Source organism: Lissotriton vulgaris, chromosome 7 (assembly GCF_964263255.1).
Source record: "Lissotriton vulgaris chromosome 7, aLisVul1.2, whole genome shotgun sequence".
Classification (NCBI taxonomy): domain Eukaryota; kingdom Metazoa; phylum Chordata; class Amphibia; order Caudata; family Salamandridae; genus Lissotriton; species Lissotriton vulgaris.
Window position 1 is genome coordinate 601,289,169 of NC_141695.1, and position 15,400 is coordinate 601,304,568.

General features: G+C 42.4%; 1 protein-coding gene across 3 annotated transcripts in view; it reads left to right on the forward strand.

Annotated features, from left to right (window-relative positions):
- ACOX1 (acyl-CoA oxidase 1) overlaps nucleotides 1-15,400 on the forward strand; it is a 207,941-nt gene that overhangs the window by 177,697 nt on the left and 14,844 nt on the right. For all 3 annotated transcript variants that reach the window (XM_086930716.1, XM_086930717.1, XM_086930715.1), the window contains exon 13: nucleotides 11,909-12,115. In XM_086930716.1, coding sequence (XP_086786842.1) covers nucleotides 11,909-12,115 — 207 coding nt within the window. The remainder of the gene's footprint in view (nucleotides 1-11,908; nucleotides 12,116-15,400) is intronic.

Consider the following 15,400-nt stretch of genomic DNA (forward strand, 5'->3'; position numbering starts at 1 on the left):
AGCCCGGTATGAGCTTAATCTTTTCCCACCGTTAACTCGATTGCGACAGGATGTCGCGGGATGGCGTAGGCTTCCACTCTCGCCGTTGGGACGCGCAGCCCATTTTAAGATGTCTTTGCCTCGCTTCTTATATGCCCTCCAAAACACGCTCGGCATAGTCTCCGCCAGTTATTTTCGAAACATCGAGAGTCTCCAGAGGAAATTGATATGGGACGGTCGACCTCGCATTGCACTGTCCAAACTAACGCTCCCGTGGTACGATGGGGGTATCGCCCTCCAGGACATCAAGCGATATTATTGGACGTCACAGTTGGGGGCCATTAATCATGGTATGTATGGTCCTGAACTGAATCCAGCGTTTCCTATGGACAAATGGTTGTTGCCGGGGGGCAATTACTATAGGGCACTGTACTCTAAATCAGCGGTCAGGTCATTGTCAGGGCCTACTAGGACGGCGGTTCGTGTATGGCATGATGCAACTGCTTCTATGGGGTGGAAGGACCGCCTGACTTTAGCGACCCCACTTTTTTACCCAGATAGGCTTGGTACTCTGTGGAAGACAAAAGGGTTCGATAGATGGGACCTCATTGGCATTAGCAAGGTGGGAGACCTATGGGTCAAAGGACAAGTGAAGTCATTCGATACGTTAAAGAAGGAGTTTGAATTGGGCAACTCTGAATATTTCCGCTGTGTTCAAGTCCGCCATGCTTTTTTGTCTGTCTTCTCGGTGGGGGAGGCGATACCCGAGTCTTCCCCGCTGGAAGATAGATTGCTAGATGGAGATGTTCCGGATAGTACAATCTCCCTAGTGTATAAAAAGCTGATTAATGATAGATCGGATCTTCTGTTGCCTTTGCGTGATTTCTGGGTCCGGGACGGTCTTGAATTAGATGATGAGGACTGGCAATCGGCGATTTCCTCTCCCAAGGAGGTTGTGATCCCAGCAAGACTTCGGCTGGTCCAGCTTAAGATCCTTCATAGGGTATACGTCACGGGCCCCCGTCTGGTTCACATGGGCTTCTCCGATGAGGGTTTGTGTAAGCGGGGATGTGGTCTGGTAGGGACATTTCTACATATTATCTGGGAATGTCCTGACGTGATGGCTTATTGGAATGGGGTGTATGATGTAATGGAAGAGTTACGGGTGTCCCTCTCCTACCGGAGGCCAGACGCTGTTTGCTAAATGTTTTGGAACCCACAGATTATAACGTGGCCCAGACCCAGTGGGCGACCCTGGGGGCCATGATTGCTAAACGTGATATCGCACAACTGTATGGGTCCCAAAGACCGCCTACGGTTGAGATGTGGAAGGAAAACATGGATTGGTGCATGTTTCGGGAAAAAACAGTGTATCTCGCCCGGGGCCGCCCCCGGAAATGGGGGAAAATCTGTGGACAATGGAATAGGTATCGAGGTGACATATGTACGCCACCTGCAATGGATGACATCGATATCCCACTTTCCCCCTGACCCCACATTCACTGTTTGTAATTTCGTCTGCTTTCTGTCTCTCCCCTGTGCTCCTCCTTCCCTATAATGATTGCTTAATATTTGATATACTGTATACCTGACCTCATTTGAACGAAGCGCTATGTATATTGTGTTTGCCTTGCTTGTTTTATTTAATAAAAAATAAATATAAAAAAAAGAATGTACCTGACTGTAGATGTGGTGCTGTCTGTGGTGAGTTGCTGCGCTAGTCCGTTTACTTATGAGTAGAGGGTCATCCGACCCAAGCACCTTGGGGTAGCTGCATGGTCTGCCTACAGATGGACTTTGGCCCTGCGACTTACACCATGGACCCTGTAAATAAGCCAAGGTCACAGGAACCTCTGCTCTGCAGTGTGTGATGTGTAGTATCCGCTGTAATATCTCTTTCAGGGAAGAGTAGGTTGCAAGATGACACTGCTGCAGACCCCACCTTCTTCCGGAGTGGCAGACATTTTTTAGTCCCAGATGCATGGGATGGGCAGCAATGTGAATGCAGCATGGACTGTCTTACACTGTACATCCCGTCTGAGTCTCTACAGTTCCCGTTAGGACTGCAGATTCCCAGACAGGGTCAGGGCAATCCAACCCCTCTGGCATGCAAGGCTGGCCTGGAAGCTGGTGAGACAACAGCTGCCGGAGTGGACATTTATAGCAGCTATACTGCCTCACCAGAAATGGTTTGGTACTCGCCGCCTCACAGCTTCATATGAATTTTGACCATATATTAGCAGTTTGTTAGCAATAAATTGGATGTTAACATCACTTTCGTATCGAGTATTAACATATCACTCAGTCTCTCCCTCCGTTGAGAGTTTTGGGATATGGCGCTTGAGCGAGCGCCATCCATTTCCCTTGAGTAACATGTTGTGTATCATCACTGAACGGGTCATGTATAGCGCAAGGAAAAGGCAATGGGATGCGTTCAGGGCTATTGGGAAGTGTTATCAACTATTAATCACAAAAAAGGGGAAATGGTCAATAAAGCTCAACTACCCCGAACCTCCTACTATACCATGATAACACCAAGAGGGGTAGAGAGAAGAGAAGAAACCACGATAGTGACAGACATGTAGTGGCACAAATTGTGTATTAGAAAACTGCCCTCACTCACACACAAATGTGTGTGACATGCTTTATCATCGGGTCTGCTTACAGAACATCCTGGCGTAGCCACGCCCAGGATGGAGCCTAGGGATGGGGGAGACAAACAACATAAAAAACAAACAATAGTGTCAAGGTATGTGTTACCCAATGACTGGGTACTGTGATAGAAAAGGTGCAGCGAAAAAGGTGCTTAAAGTGATTCATGGGTGCCCGTTCCAAACCCTTTATTCATGGGCCCCACGGCCAGGATTAAAATAGTGAAGGATGGGTCTGTTTATAGAGAATCTCAGGTTCCCAAAAACACCCCTCCTTAAACTGCTAGTGTCAACATGTTTCGACCGTCTTCCTGTGCCCCCAAAACGGGTCACGAAGTGTTATCAACTACCAGATGCAAATTAAAGGAGAATCCTCGTGTTACTCAACATGGTACAGTCTCTTCTGTTCTCACTAGAGGTAAAATTAAAGGACAGGTGTTTAACAGTGGTTCTCGATTTTTCGGTTATAATTTTTTTCTGGTAGCAGTCTCATGTATTGCTGGTGGATAAAACACCTAGAAACAGCCATCCTTTGTTTAGTCCATAAGACTTTTCCACAATTGTTAAAAGGTCTGTTCTACCTAAAAATGTATACAATTCAGTCTTGAAATTAATATTAGTTCTTACAAAAAAGACGAGAAACTCTATGACCAATACGAGTGGACCCAGGTCCTTAGCGAGAAAGGTGCACATGCCAAGTTTCTACACCTCGACAGTGGTGGTCTGAACTACAACGTGAAATTTACACCATTGTGCTCTTACCCTGTGCTCTACAAGTATACTACAAGAAAAACAAGCATTGGCATAGCCAATAGGTCTCGCTTTTGGGACCTTATAAGTATTTAGTTATGCAGCACAATAACCTTTGTGCAATAACATCAACTGTTGCATGGCTAAAAACGTATAAGGTCAAAAGGGCGAGACCTATTGGCTATGCCAATGCTTGTTTTGTTAGGCACGGGGAGATTAAGTGATTTTCACATAATCACAGGATGTTGAGCGTTGTTGCAGAGACTCGAACCCAGTGCCCTAGATTTGACTTTTTACGGCCTTAGCCGTTAGGAAACATCCTATCCTAACAAATAAACATGGTTCTGCAGTGGCATCACAATAATTGATAAGCACAAACTACCAAAATCACAAAGACAAAATAATATAAAACCACATCAACAAAAGTCAACTTTAAAACAACTAGAATAATATGGATCTTGAGCGGTATACGTCAATATGTCAGTAAGACACAATAAAAGAAATACAATTGCAACCGGAAAGCAATTTGAATCCAGTGCCGAGTTCACTGATTAGTTGCTATTGCCTAATAACATTGTAAGTACGAGCTACCAAATGAGTGACACCAGAAAACATTTAGCATTACGTTCTCATGGACATAATTGGTAAAATTATGGCATTAAGGTCCAAAGTAGTCTGCGCCAAAAGTTGAGTATTACCTAGCAGCATTGTGTCTATGCGGGCTTTCCAACTCCAGGAAGGAGAGAAATAACACCATGTCCGTGTAAGCCCAATTAAATGAAACATAGGGCACTTTGAGACCAGTGCCGAATGTGCTAATCATTTAGTATTGCCTAATGTTATAGTACAAATTCGCATTTAGTCAGCAAACATCACGCAGCAAAAGGACGCAACAATAATTGGAAATAAGGGCTTTCGAGTAGCGGGGAGGCAAAGGATTCCTCCATAGCCACATTGAGCAATGCAACTTTGTAACGTCATGGGAGTGCAAGCTCTTGAATGCAGGAAATCGCTTAAATTTCATTGAAGCAATTGCCAATAATTTAGAATTTTCTTATGTAATAGTCAAATTTTCATTTAATTAGCTAACCTCATGCTGAAAATAGCGCAACGATAATTGGAAATAGGAGCTTTTCAGTAGTGGGTAGGGAAAAAATACCTTCATAGCCACATTGGGCAATGCTGCTTTGTAACAACATGTGAGTTCAAGCTCTCAAATACAGGGAATGTAAAAATACGTTGTGTATCCCCACATTCTCTTTAAATGCATAGAAGCAATTAAGGCAATATGAATTAGTTCACTAATACAATGAAGAGGGTGTACAAGGGAAATATTTATTGACCTGGCATTGCTACTGTCCCTACAAACTGAGAAAAACCAAATAATAGCAATGGGTCAGAAAACAACAAAAGCTATCTGTAAACTGTGTGTGTGTGTGTTTGGATACAATCTATGAATCCGAAGTATACAGGTGAAAAAATTGTGTTCCCATCAGATACTCGACCTGTACCACCCTACATCATTTGGGATCCTTCACCTTAAGGAAGTGGAAGCATATCCACTGTGGATTAGGTAGATTGTAGCCCAATCGTGTGGAAGGATGTAGGGATGTTGTTGATAGAAATGTGGTATCAGGGGGTAAAGAAAAATGCAGTGCAAATAAGGAAAGTGCTATGTGCAACTAATGAGTGACTAGATTAATATTGGGTTGCAGGAGTGGAAAATGAATTTTAATAGGATCCTACCCACACCCAAGGTTAAAAAACAGTGCAAAGTAGTATAACAAATCACTACTTAGATGAAATCGAGGTCGACATGTTTCTGCAGGATAATTGGGTCACAAAATCCCTGTCTGCTTCTTCAGGACCTTAACATAAGTTGCTACTGCTGATAAGTGAAAGTATAATGATTAAAAACATATCACCTGGGGACATCGGTCGAGATGTTCAGGATAATCATGGAATCATCGTGGACAGACATACACACACAAAAAGAGAAAAACACAGTTAATGACGATAGCTGATGAAAAGAGACTATTATCTCAGGGGAATAATACGATTGCCAAATTAGTTTTGGTCACTGGTTGTCTATTAATCAACCGGAATTTATACAGAATCAACTTTGACTCGACAAAGGATGACAGTATCCTCACTCACCCACTTTCTGGGGACTAAACTCTCCACCTCACCCGGCTACAGCTCAGGTACAAATGGAGCACCGCTCTATTGAGAAGGAAAAGGAAGAAAACACTATAGAAAGAGGAATAGCCAACGGGACTTTAGGCTAGACACACCCTATCCTTAATACGCATAGATCACGCGTTTCTAGAGAGATTTAAATCAAACATCACCGGTTTGCAGTGACAATGCGTTTAGGAAACCTAGCTCGTATCAGAAGTATTGGCAATAGGTATCATATCGTTACAAATACTATCTGATCAGTTGAACTATATGCGCTGGGGAACTGTAGTGAGAGTGGTTTCATACAATGACTCATGCTAGAAGCGAAACACAAAACTGCTTGTTTAGCGAGCGGAAGTTTGTAATCGAGAGTATTTAAAATACGCAACGATACAAAATAACTAAGCCACCACCAAGTGCAAGAGCGCTATGTGAGCCCACTCAGTTAGTCCCGTACTATTTCGAATGTGCATACCTGTCCGTCGGTACTCCTGACATCCGTCTAGGCTGTCATGTGGGAGTTGACTAAACGGACAGGAAGCAGATATTTAAACTTTCGCGGGTTACTGAGAAAAAGTCACATGACTACGTGTTGTTGTTACGTGTTGTTGCGCGTTTCAAAATCCCGAGGCTGCTGGGGATTGTGGTTTTTTCATGTGATTGTCAGCAGCTCCCGGATGGAAATAAAAGAAACACTGAGGGCATTTTCCCGCCGTGAGTCATTTATTTTTCATTTGTTTTTCATCCTTATTGTTTACATTAGTATTTGTAGTACTGGTGCAAGCTAATTAACAGGATGATTTTTAATTTGTTGATGTCGCCAGTGGAGCGAGAAAACAGTAATCATACATCTAATGATAGCGGTGACTAGCAGCCCACCACGCTCCTACAGACTTACACTGGACAGTGTTGGAGCAACCAATGATACCGAAACACATCTCTGACATCAGCACCTTCCTACACAGAAGAGAACAAAGGTGGGTGTTTAAATTACAAACTGATAAAACGGGTCTCAATGAAGACATTCCGTGGATGTCATTGTAGGTATCCATTCAGTTGGTTGTTCAAATGCTGCACAGTATAGTCACCGCTATCATTAGATGTATGATTACTGTTTTCTCGCTCCACTGGCGACATCAACAAATTAAAAATCATCCTGTTAATTAGCTTGCACCCTCGCTGGGAGGAGGGGGCGGGAAGAGGCACCAGGTGCGCGGAATTTGACTTTTTCTCAGTAACCCGCGAAAGTTTAAATATCTGCTTCCTGTCCGTTTAGTCACCTCCCACATGACAGCCTAGACGGATGTCAGGAGTACCGGCGGACAGGTATGCACTTTCGAAATAGTACGGGACTAACTGAGTGGGCTCACGTAGCGCTCTTGCACTTGGTGGTGGCTTAGTTAGTTTGTATCGTTGCGTATTTTAAATACTCTCGATTACAAACTTCCGCTCGCTAAACAAGCAGTTTTGTGTTTCGCTTCTAGCATGAGTCATTGTGTGAAACCACTCTCACTACAGTTCCCCAGCGCATATAGTTCAACTGATCAGATAGTATTTGTAACGATATGACACCTATTGACAATACTTCTGATACGAGCTAGGTTTCCTAAACCCATTGTCACTGCAAACCGGTGATGTTTGATTTAAATATCTCTAGAAACGCGTGATCTATGCGTATTAAGGATAGGGTGTGTCTAGCCTAAACTCCCGTTGGCTCTTCCTCTTTCTATAGTGTTTTCTTCCTTTTCCTTCTCAATAGAGCGGTGCTCCATTTGTACCTGAGCTGTAGCCGGGTGAGGAGGAGAGTTTAGTCCCCAGAAAGTGGGTGAGTGAGGATACTGTCATCCTTTGTCGAGTCAAAGTTGATTCTGTATAAATTCCGGTTGATTAATAGACAACCAGTGACCAAAACTAATTTGGCAATCGTATTATTCCCCTGAGATAATAGTCTCTTTTCATCAGCTATCGTCATTAACTGTGTTTTTCTCTTTTTGTGTGTGTATGTCTGTCCACGATGATTCCATGATTATCCTGAACATCTCGACCGATGTCCCCAGGTGATATGTTTTTAATCATTATACTTTCACTTATCAGCAGTAGCAACTTATGTTAAGGTCCTGAAGAAGCAGACAGGGATCTTGTGACCCAATTATCCTGCAGAAACATGTCGACCTCGATTTCATCTAAGTAGTGATTTGTTATACTACTTTGCACTGTTTTTTAACCTTGGGTGTGGGTAGGATCCTATTAAAATTCATTTTCCACTCCTGCAACCCAATATTAATCTAGTCACTCATTAGTTGCACATAGCACTTTCCTTATTTGCACTGCATTTTTCTTTACCCCCTGATACCACATTTCTATCAACAACATCCCTACATCCTTCCACACGATTAGGCTACAATCTACCTAATCCACAGTGGATATGCTTCCACTTCCTTCGGGTGAAGGATCCCAAATGATGTAGGGTGGTACAGGTCGGGTATCTGATGGGAACACAATTTTTTCACCTGTATACTTCGGATTCATAGATTGTATCCAAACACACACACACACAGTTTACAGATAGCTTTTGTTGTTTTCTGACCTATTGCTATTATTTGGTTTTTCTCAATATGAATTAGTTGCCATCTGCTGTGATGAGAAAATGTTATCTAGTAAACTTAAATCGATATGGACTCGCCACACTTCATTGTTTCTCTTATGCCGGCCTTTTTATGGGCCGATATGAGCAAGAGCATGTCCGGGACATATCTTCTGTTGGGGGAGGTACATCAATGACATCATCTGCCTCCGAACAGGCTCGGTTGAGCAGTTGCATGAATAGCATTGATAATTTCATAGTAATTCTTAGTGTTCAACTGACTGTGTCACAATAGAGAAAACATTGATTTGTGTGGTTTGCGTCAAGGATGGGGCCATACAACGCACAATATTTTGGAAAGAAACGCATGCAATAGAATTCTACATGCGTACAATGCCCATGCTAAATCCGTGATTAAGAACATCCCATACATTGAGATGGTCCGTATAATGCCGAATCGTAGTAAAGAGGGTAGATTTGAGGCCAGAATTACTGATGCAAAAAATCATTTTTCTGGATAGGGGATACGATATTGACTCACTAAAGGTGGCTGAGAAAAAAATCCAGGGTGTCCCAAGAGAAGTTTATCCGAAGAAAAGGGATGCCAATGCCAAACCCACACAGGGTAGAGTAGCATTCATTATTAAACATACGATACACAGTGATAAGATTGTTAAGATTGTCTGTCTCAGATACTCATGTTGGATTCCACCTTTAATATAGTACAGGAAAAGTGCTTGTCTCGCTAACGGATGGACTCCGATGGAAACAGGACAGGGGCTATATTAATACCCTGATTCTGTTCAACCGCTTTGCTGTCTTTTACCTGTTCAATCATTCCATCTAATTAAAGCATGTTGAAACACTTGGCATAAGAGGACTGCCATTGAAATAGATTAAATATTTCTTGATAGGATTCTCACAAAACTATAAAACTAGCTGATTTTAACCTGGAAAGGCAGAGATTTGTTTGGACGTTCCTTGGGTATCTGCCATTTCCCTCATTGGTTCAATCTCAGTCTGTCCACTTGCTAGGATACTAACAAAGAGAAAAGTCAGAGGCTCTTATGTGTTCAGATGACACCAGATTATTCTAGGTTTGAAAGAATACCCACTCACACAGGATGCATTCCAACAATGATGTGTGTGAATTAATGGAAAACGAAAACTGCGAAATATTGGGGGAATCCAAATCATGAAAAAACAATTTTAAGGTAATACAAAAGGTTGAAATTTAAAGGAAACATTTTAGAGGAAAGATCATTTTCAGGAAATATCCAAAATTATATTTAACTTGGGTGGAGTTTAGGACTACTATGGGGTTTTTGAGTTCAGGGTTGGGTAGTGTTTAGGAGGATGAGGGACTTTTAGAGGTCAGGAATAATTGGAGTTTAGGCATTGAAAGGATTTTTTTAGGGTTCAGAGATGGGTAAAGTGTAGGGGTGGTGAGGACATTTTAGTGTTCACGGATGAGTGATGTTTAGGTGTATGAGGTGTTTTAGCTTGCAGTGATGTGTGGAGTGTAAGGGTGTTGAGGGGTTTTAGGGTTCATGAATTGGTAAGGTTTAGGGCTTGTGAGAGTTCAATTATGGTAGTGGCTGGAGCGGTGAAGAATGTTTACGGTTCAGGAGGAGGTGGTTTTAGGGTGGTGAGGTGTTTTAAGGATTCGGGGATGGATGAAGATTAGATGTAGGAAGGGTTTTTTTACGGTTCAGGGATGAGTAGTTTAAGGTGATGAGTTCACATGGGTCGTGGATGGCTGGTATTTGAGGGTGGAAAGGGTTTTTTAGGGTTCATGGATGGGTGGATTTAGGTGTGCTGAAGTGCTTTAAGGGGTGTCGGATGTATGGGGTTTAGGCATAGAAAGGGGTTTTTAGGGTTCAGGGATGGGTGGAGTTAGGGGTAGTGAGTGATTTTATGGTTCAGCGATGGTGGATTGTTAGAGTAGAAAGGGCTTCTAGGCTTCAAGAATGAATACAGTTTAGGTGTGGTGGGCTGTTTTTAGCGGACAGGTAATGATGGTATTTAGAGGCTGTGAGGGGTCAGCGATGGATTGTGTTTACGGGTAGTGATGGGTCAGCGAATTAAAAGCATCAAAAGTAATTGTGTGACAATGTAAAAGATATAAATATGTAATAAGTTCCCCTGAAGTAGAGCACTGAAATATCTCTGACAAAACTGATTCCGAAACCAAGACCTGCAAACATTGTATTTACTCTTAAAAATAAGCATTCAAAAGCAATTTCGACCAAAAAGACGTACTATGAATTGGTTTCCACAAAAACGTAAGTGCCATTCATTCTGAAAATTTCCATTAAACAGTTTAGATGCCGTGGTTTCTCAGTAATGGTATTCCATGAAATTGCTCTTGTATGAAATCATATACAACCTTCAGGGCCGGACTGGGAACCAGAACCGGCCCTGGCAAAGTGCTCGGCCGGCCCCCCTCCCCCCCTCCGGGAGGAGAGGGGAGGGGGGAGAGGTGCGACCGCGCTCTGTGACAGGGCCGGTTTTCGGCCGTTTTTGTTACAGGGCCGTTTTTGCAGCATAACGGCCCTGTAACAAAAACGGCCCCAGGGGCCCAAAACCGGCCCCCAACCATGCGGCCCACCGGGGGGATTGCCCGGTGCCCTCAACGGCCAGTCCGGGCCTGACAACCTTCCAAGAAACCTTGTGCTTGATCGATCAGTGGATAGGCAGTAACATGTTTACAGTAGATGCAGAGAAAACTGAAGTCTTTGTGGTCAATGAATGGCTGATCTGTGGCTAGTACTTTATTGTCCATCTGAAAAGGGCAGTAATTTGCTTCCACTGTCAAATGCAAAAAACCTCTACGTCAAAATTGATAATCAGCCATTTGCCATCTTCTCAGGTCTGTGCTGCAGTTTCTTCCTATATATTGAATAAAATCTCCTCCTTTCTCACTTTTGAAAGTAGATTATAAGCAGTGATTGTAATAATATGTTCCCGGTTAGAATATGTGCATGCTGTTTGCCTAGAGCTTTCCAAGTTCGTGATGGAAAAAGCTCAAGACTGTCCAAAATATGCCAGTTAAGCTTGCGACTAATTGCACACGTTTTGCACATGCAACACCAATTTTTCAAAAGCTGCACTTCCTGCCTATAAGTCATGTAATCTTTAAAACTCTATGTTTTGTGTTTAAAACTCCCTGCAAGACAGCTACAAGCTTTATTCAGAAGAACGTAAAGGACTATATTCAGAGGAGAGAATTGAGATCTTTAGACATTCACTCAAAAAATCCAAGTTTAAAGTAATGTTAACAATATGGTAAAATGTCAGTAAAAAATATTTTTTTAAACTAACAAAACCACTGAAATTCAGCAGTGATAGTTATCTCAAGTAAATAGATCTTGTGCCCTAAAGTAACTATAACTCACGCTCTCGCCATGCACTGCTTGTACCCTTACAACATATTACAGCACTCATGACATGTTCAATGACTGAATTGATAACATACATATTGACTTTCTTAAATGAAATCATTGATAACAATACTGGGCATGGTGAGGGTGTGAGTTCTAATTACTTTATGGCATGAGTTTTAGTTACTTGAGAACTGCTATTGGTGAATTTCAGTGGTTTTGTTAGCTTAAAATGTTTATTTGTAACAAACTTTTTCACCTCACTACAACATCCCTTTAACCTTTGTTTTTTTAAGTGATTATACGTGTGTGTGTGTGTGTGTGCATATGTATATACATGTATAGCCAGCTTACTCACCTCTTGTGTATTCCTCTTCCAGGCAGGGCTGTTCACTGCTCCTCAGCTAGCCCAAGTGCAGCTTCGAATCAAGGAGCTCCTTACTTTAATCCGTTCCAATGCTGTGGCCCTGGTGGATGCGTTTGACTACAGTGATGCTCAGCTTGGTTCAGTGCTGGGCCGCTACGATGGCAATGTTTATGAGCACATGTTTGAATGGGCCAAGAAATCTCCACTTAATAAAACAGAGGTAAGGAGGTATCAAAAGGTGGCAATGTGTGGTAAGAGCAAAAAATGTGGGTTGCCCTGCCTGCAAAGATCCCAATGCTTCTCTGAATCCTGGTTCAAACTGCATGGGCATTTTTAATTTTCCTTCTCCAGTACAGATTCCTCCACAGATTTATACATTTAGAGTAACTCCAACTTTTTCCCAACATTATATGTGAATTCGGATTATAAATGTTAACCCATGTACAATTTCCCAATTAGTGTGCTTCATAATATCAGGTCTTGGCAATATTGTTCTCACATTTGTGTCGGAATCGCTGACAAATGATCCTCATTTGTTCAGTGTCCTGTTCCATATTTTCCTATGCTACCTTGGATTTCCTCCTTTGTCTGGTTTCACCAGTGTCTGGAAGTTGATACTGTTCCTCCCGAATACTTAGCCACCTTTAGGTTGTTTTTTCAAGTCAGGATGGAACAATTCCAGGTGAAGAGCACCATTTAGATCACAATCACATTCAAGCCCCCCAGGGTTCCTTACTGTATCTTGTCATCTTCAACTTTTACAGAGAGCCGCTTGGTGCCCTATTCACAGTTAACAGCATTAAAATGCACCAATATGCAGATGACACACAACTCTACTTGAAAGTCTCCTCTGCTTCAGACATACAGACCAAGAAGTGTTAAAAAAAGAAAGAAACAAGTCAGCAGACCATTTCCATCTATGCACCCAGGCTCTGGAACAACATTCCCTTATCGATCAGGACCGCCCCAATGCTGATTTAGGAAAGAGTTGAAGACTCTCCTCTTTAAAGAACTCTACATCAGTGTTTCCAGGTCCGTGGGCCCCCAGGGGTCCGTGACACATGCCCAGGGGGTCCGTAGGCAACAGTTTCAAAAGCCCAGAAAAGTTTCTTGTATAAATAGCAGCTTCCCAGCAACAATAAAAGTGTCAAGATAATGACAGTGATTAATGAAGAGAGTTGTGTTCAGTGGCAGCTTTGACCTAACTAATGTAGCACAGAGGGTTACTGTGCCTACTGCAAAGAACGTGTAACATGCATTTTAAAAAGCAGTATTTTATGTGCATAGGTTCATGGTTACTGCTTTTGTCACAGAGATTCTTTCTTTACTGTGCACTTCATAAGTGACAATCGGAATATAGCAGAGGGACCTATAAACTGTCATCAAAGAGCTGCTTGCAAACTGCATGCTACCAGTTAGTAACTTATGTTTTTTCCAGTTATTCATTATTCTGATTCTGCTAAAAAGATTTATTTAGGTGAAAATACATTTTTAATGTTGAAGTCAGTGCTAGCCACTGTGTTATGTTCTGAATCCTGAGTTTGTGCTTTTCCTGACCAAGCACTCTTTAAACATTTTATATACACACTGATTTCCATGTATGATTCAATGTCTCTCTATGTGTGTGATGTAAAGTACTCTGACATCCTACAATGGTATGAGGGATGCTATAAAACAAATGAAATACATGTGACAGAGGGGCTATTTCTTCAATATAAAATACTAAGGACCAGATGTACGATCCGTTTTTATATGCGCGAACGGGTTTGTGAATCCGTTTGCACATGCAAAAACCTATTGGGCCATGTACATTGCCTATTTCGTGAGTCGCATTTTGTTCGCGATTTGCTAAAAAGGTTTTGCAACTTGCTATTTGGAAGGGGCATTCCCTTCCAAATAGTGAGTCTCAAAAACCATGTACAAATGTTTTACGGTCGCAAAACACTCGCAATTACCACCTACTTCAAGTAGATGGTAATGCATTCGCAAATGTGAAGGGGTTTCCAGGGGACCCCTTCCCCTTTGCAAATGTATGCAAAATTATTTTTTAAGGGCAGGCAGTGGTCCCAGGGACCTCTGCCTGCCCTTAGATAATGAAACAAATGTTTCATTTTCTTTTTTTTTTTAAATGCATGGTAAACGGGCTGCATTTTTTTAAAACTGCTTTATTTAAAAGAAGTCCCAGACATGGTGGCCTGCAGAGCCCAGCAGGCCACCATACCTGGGAGGGCTGGCATTCCCAATGGGCAAATTGCGAGAGGCCATTAATATTAATGAACCTCGCAATTTGCGACCCCATTGGGAATCCCAAACAGTGTTAAACACATTGTTGTACATTTCATTTAGCGACTCCCAATTTGCCACTCGCAATGTGTCGCCAATTGAGAGGCGCTAAATGAAATGGTCGTACATCTGGCCCCAAAATCCTTAGTACTTCGAGTATTTGTTTTGTGTGCACACGTGCATTTTTTTAGAATTACTGTTTTAATATTTGAAATGTAAGTCATACAAATTGCTTGGGGGTCCCCGGCTACCAGTGGTGACTTAATGAGGGTCCTCAGGAGTCAAAGGTTTGGGAACCACTGCTCTACATCACAGTGGGTTAACTATCCACAACCCAGATCTCTTTCCTGTTATTCGTTGTGTTTGCTTGCCTCTGGCCCTGTATGGTGCTTTCTGCCTTTTGAGTTGGTTAACGCTATAGAAATACTGCATACATACATACATGTATACATAGTAGGGAGAAGGGGAAGGGGTGGGGCTTGCAAATGGGAAAAAACATGGAAGTGTTAGTAATGAAAAACAAAAGATCAACAGCTTAGCTAAATGGCCTGTTAGATCACCTTGCTGCTAACCACAGAAATATGGTGTAGGTAGCTGACTTTTAATGTGGATGCCAAAACGAGGTATACTATGTAGAAAGTCCAGACAACCTTTATTGGCTTACAGGGCTTACATTAATAATCCCAAATGCTCTCTCTTTTGGTAGTGTGGACGAGCAGTTTAGGCTTATCAGAGGGTAGTGTTAATGCATTTGTTGAACACATACAGAGTCAATAAATGAGACACACTCAAGAAGAAACTCTAGATCAATTTATAAATAACAAGTATTTTTATATTTAATACCAAGAGCTTCGTAAATGGGTACGTACTTTTTGTAATAGCAATATTGGCAGGTAGGTAATGCTTTCCTATTGAAAAGAAGGCAAATACTGCATACTGGTACTTGTAAACAGTTTTCAGGGGTCCCCTTTATGACTTAAGGTACTGGGAGGGGAGATGGTGGGGGGGAGGTTAAGGTCCAAAGTACCACCAGCAGTTCAACTGTACCTGACCTGGAGTGTCCAAGTCAGCTGCTCGGTCTTGGTCTCGGCGTTGGAGTCCGGACTGGACAAAAACACGCCTAGGTTGCTACAAAGGGTCCTGTACCTCGGTGATTGGTGCAGGGCAACTCCATTTGGCCCCGACGTCTTCTCACTTGATGGGAGACGGATCTGACCTCTTG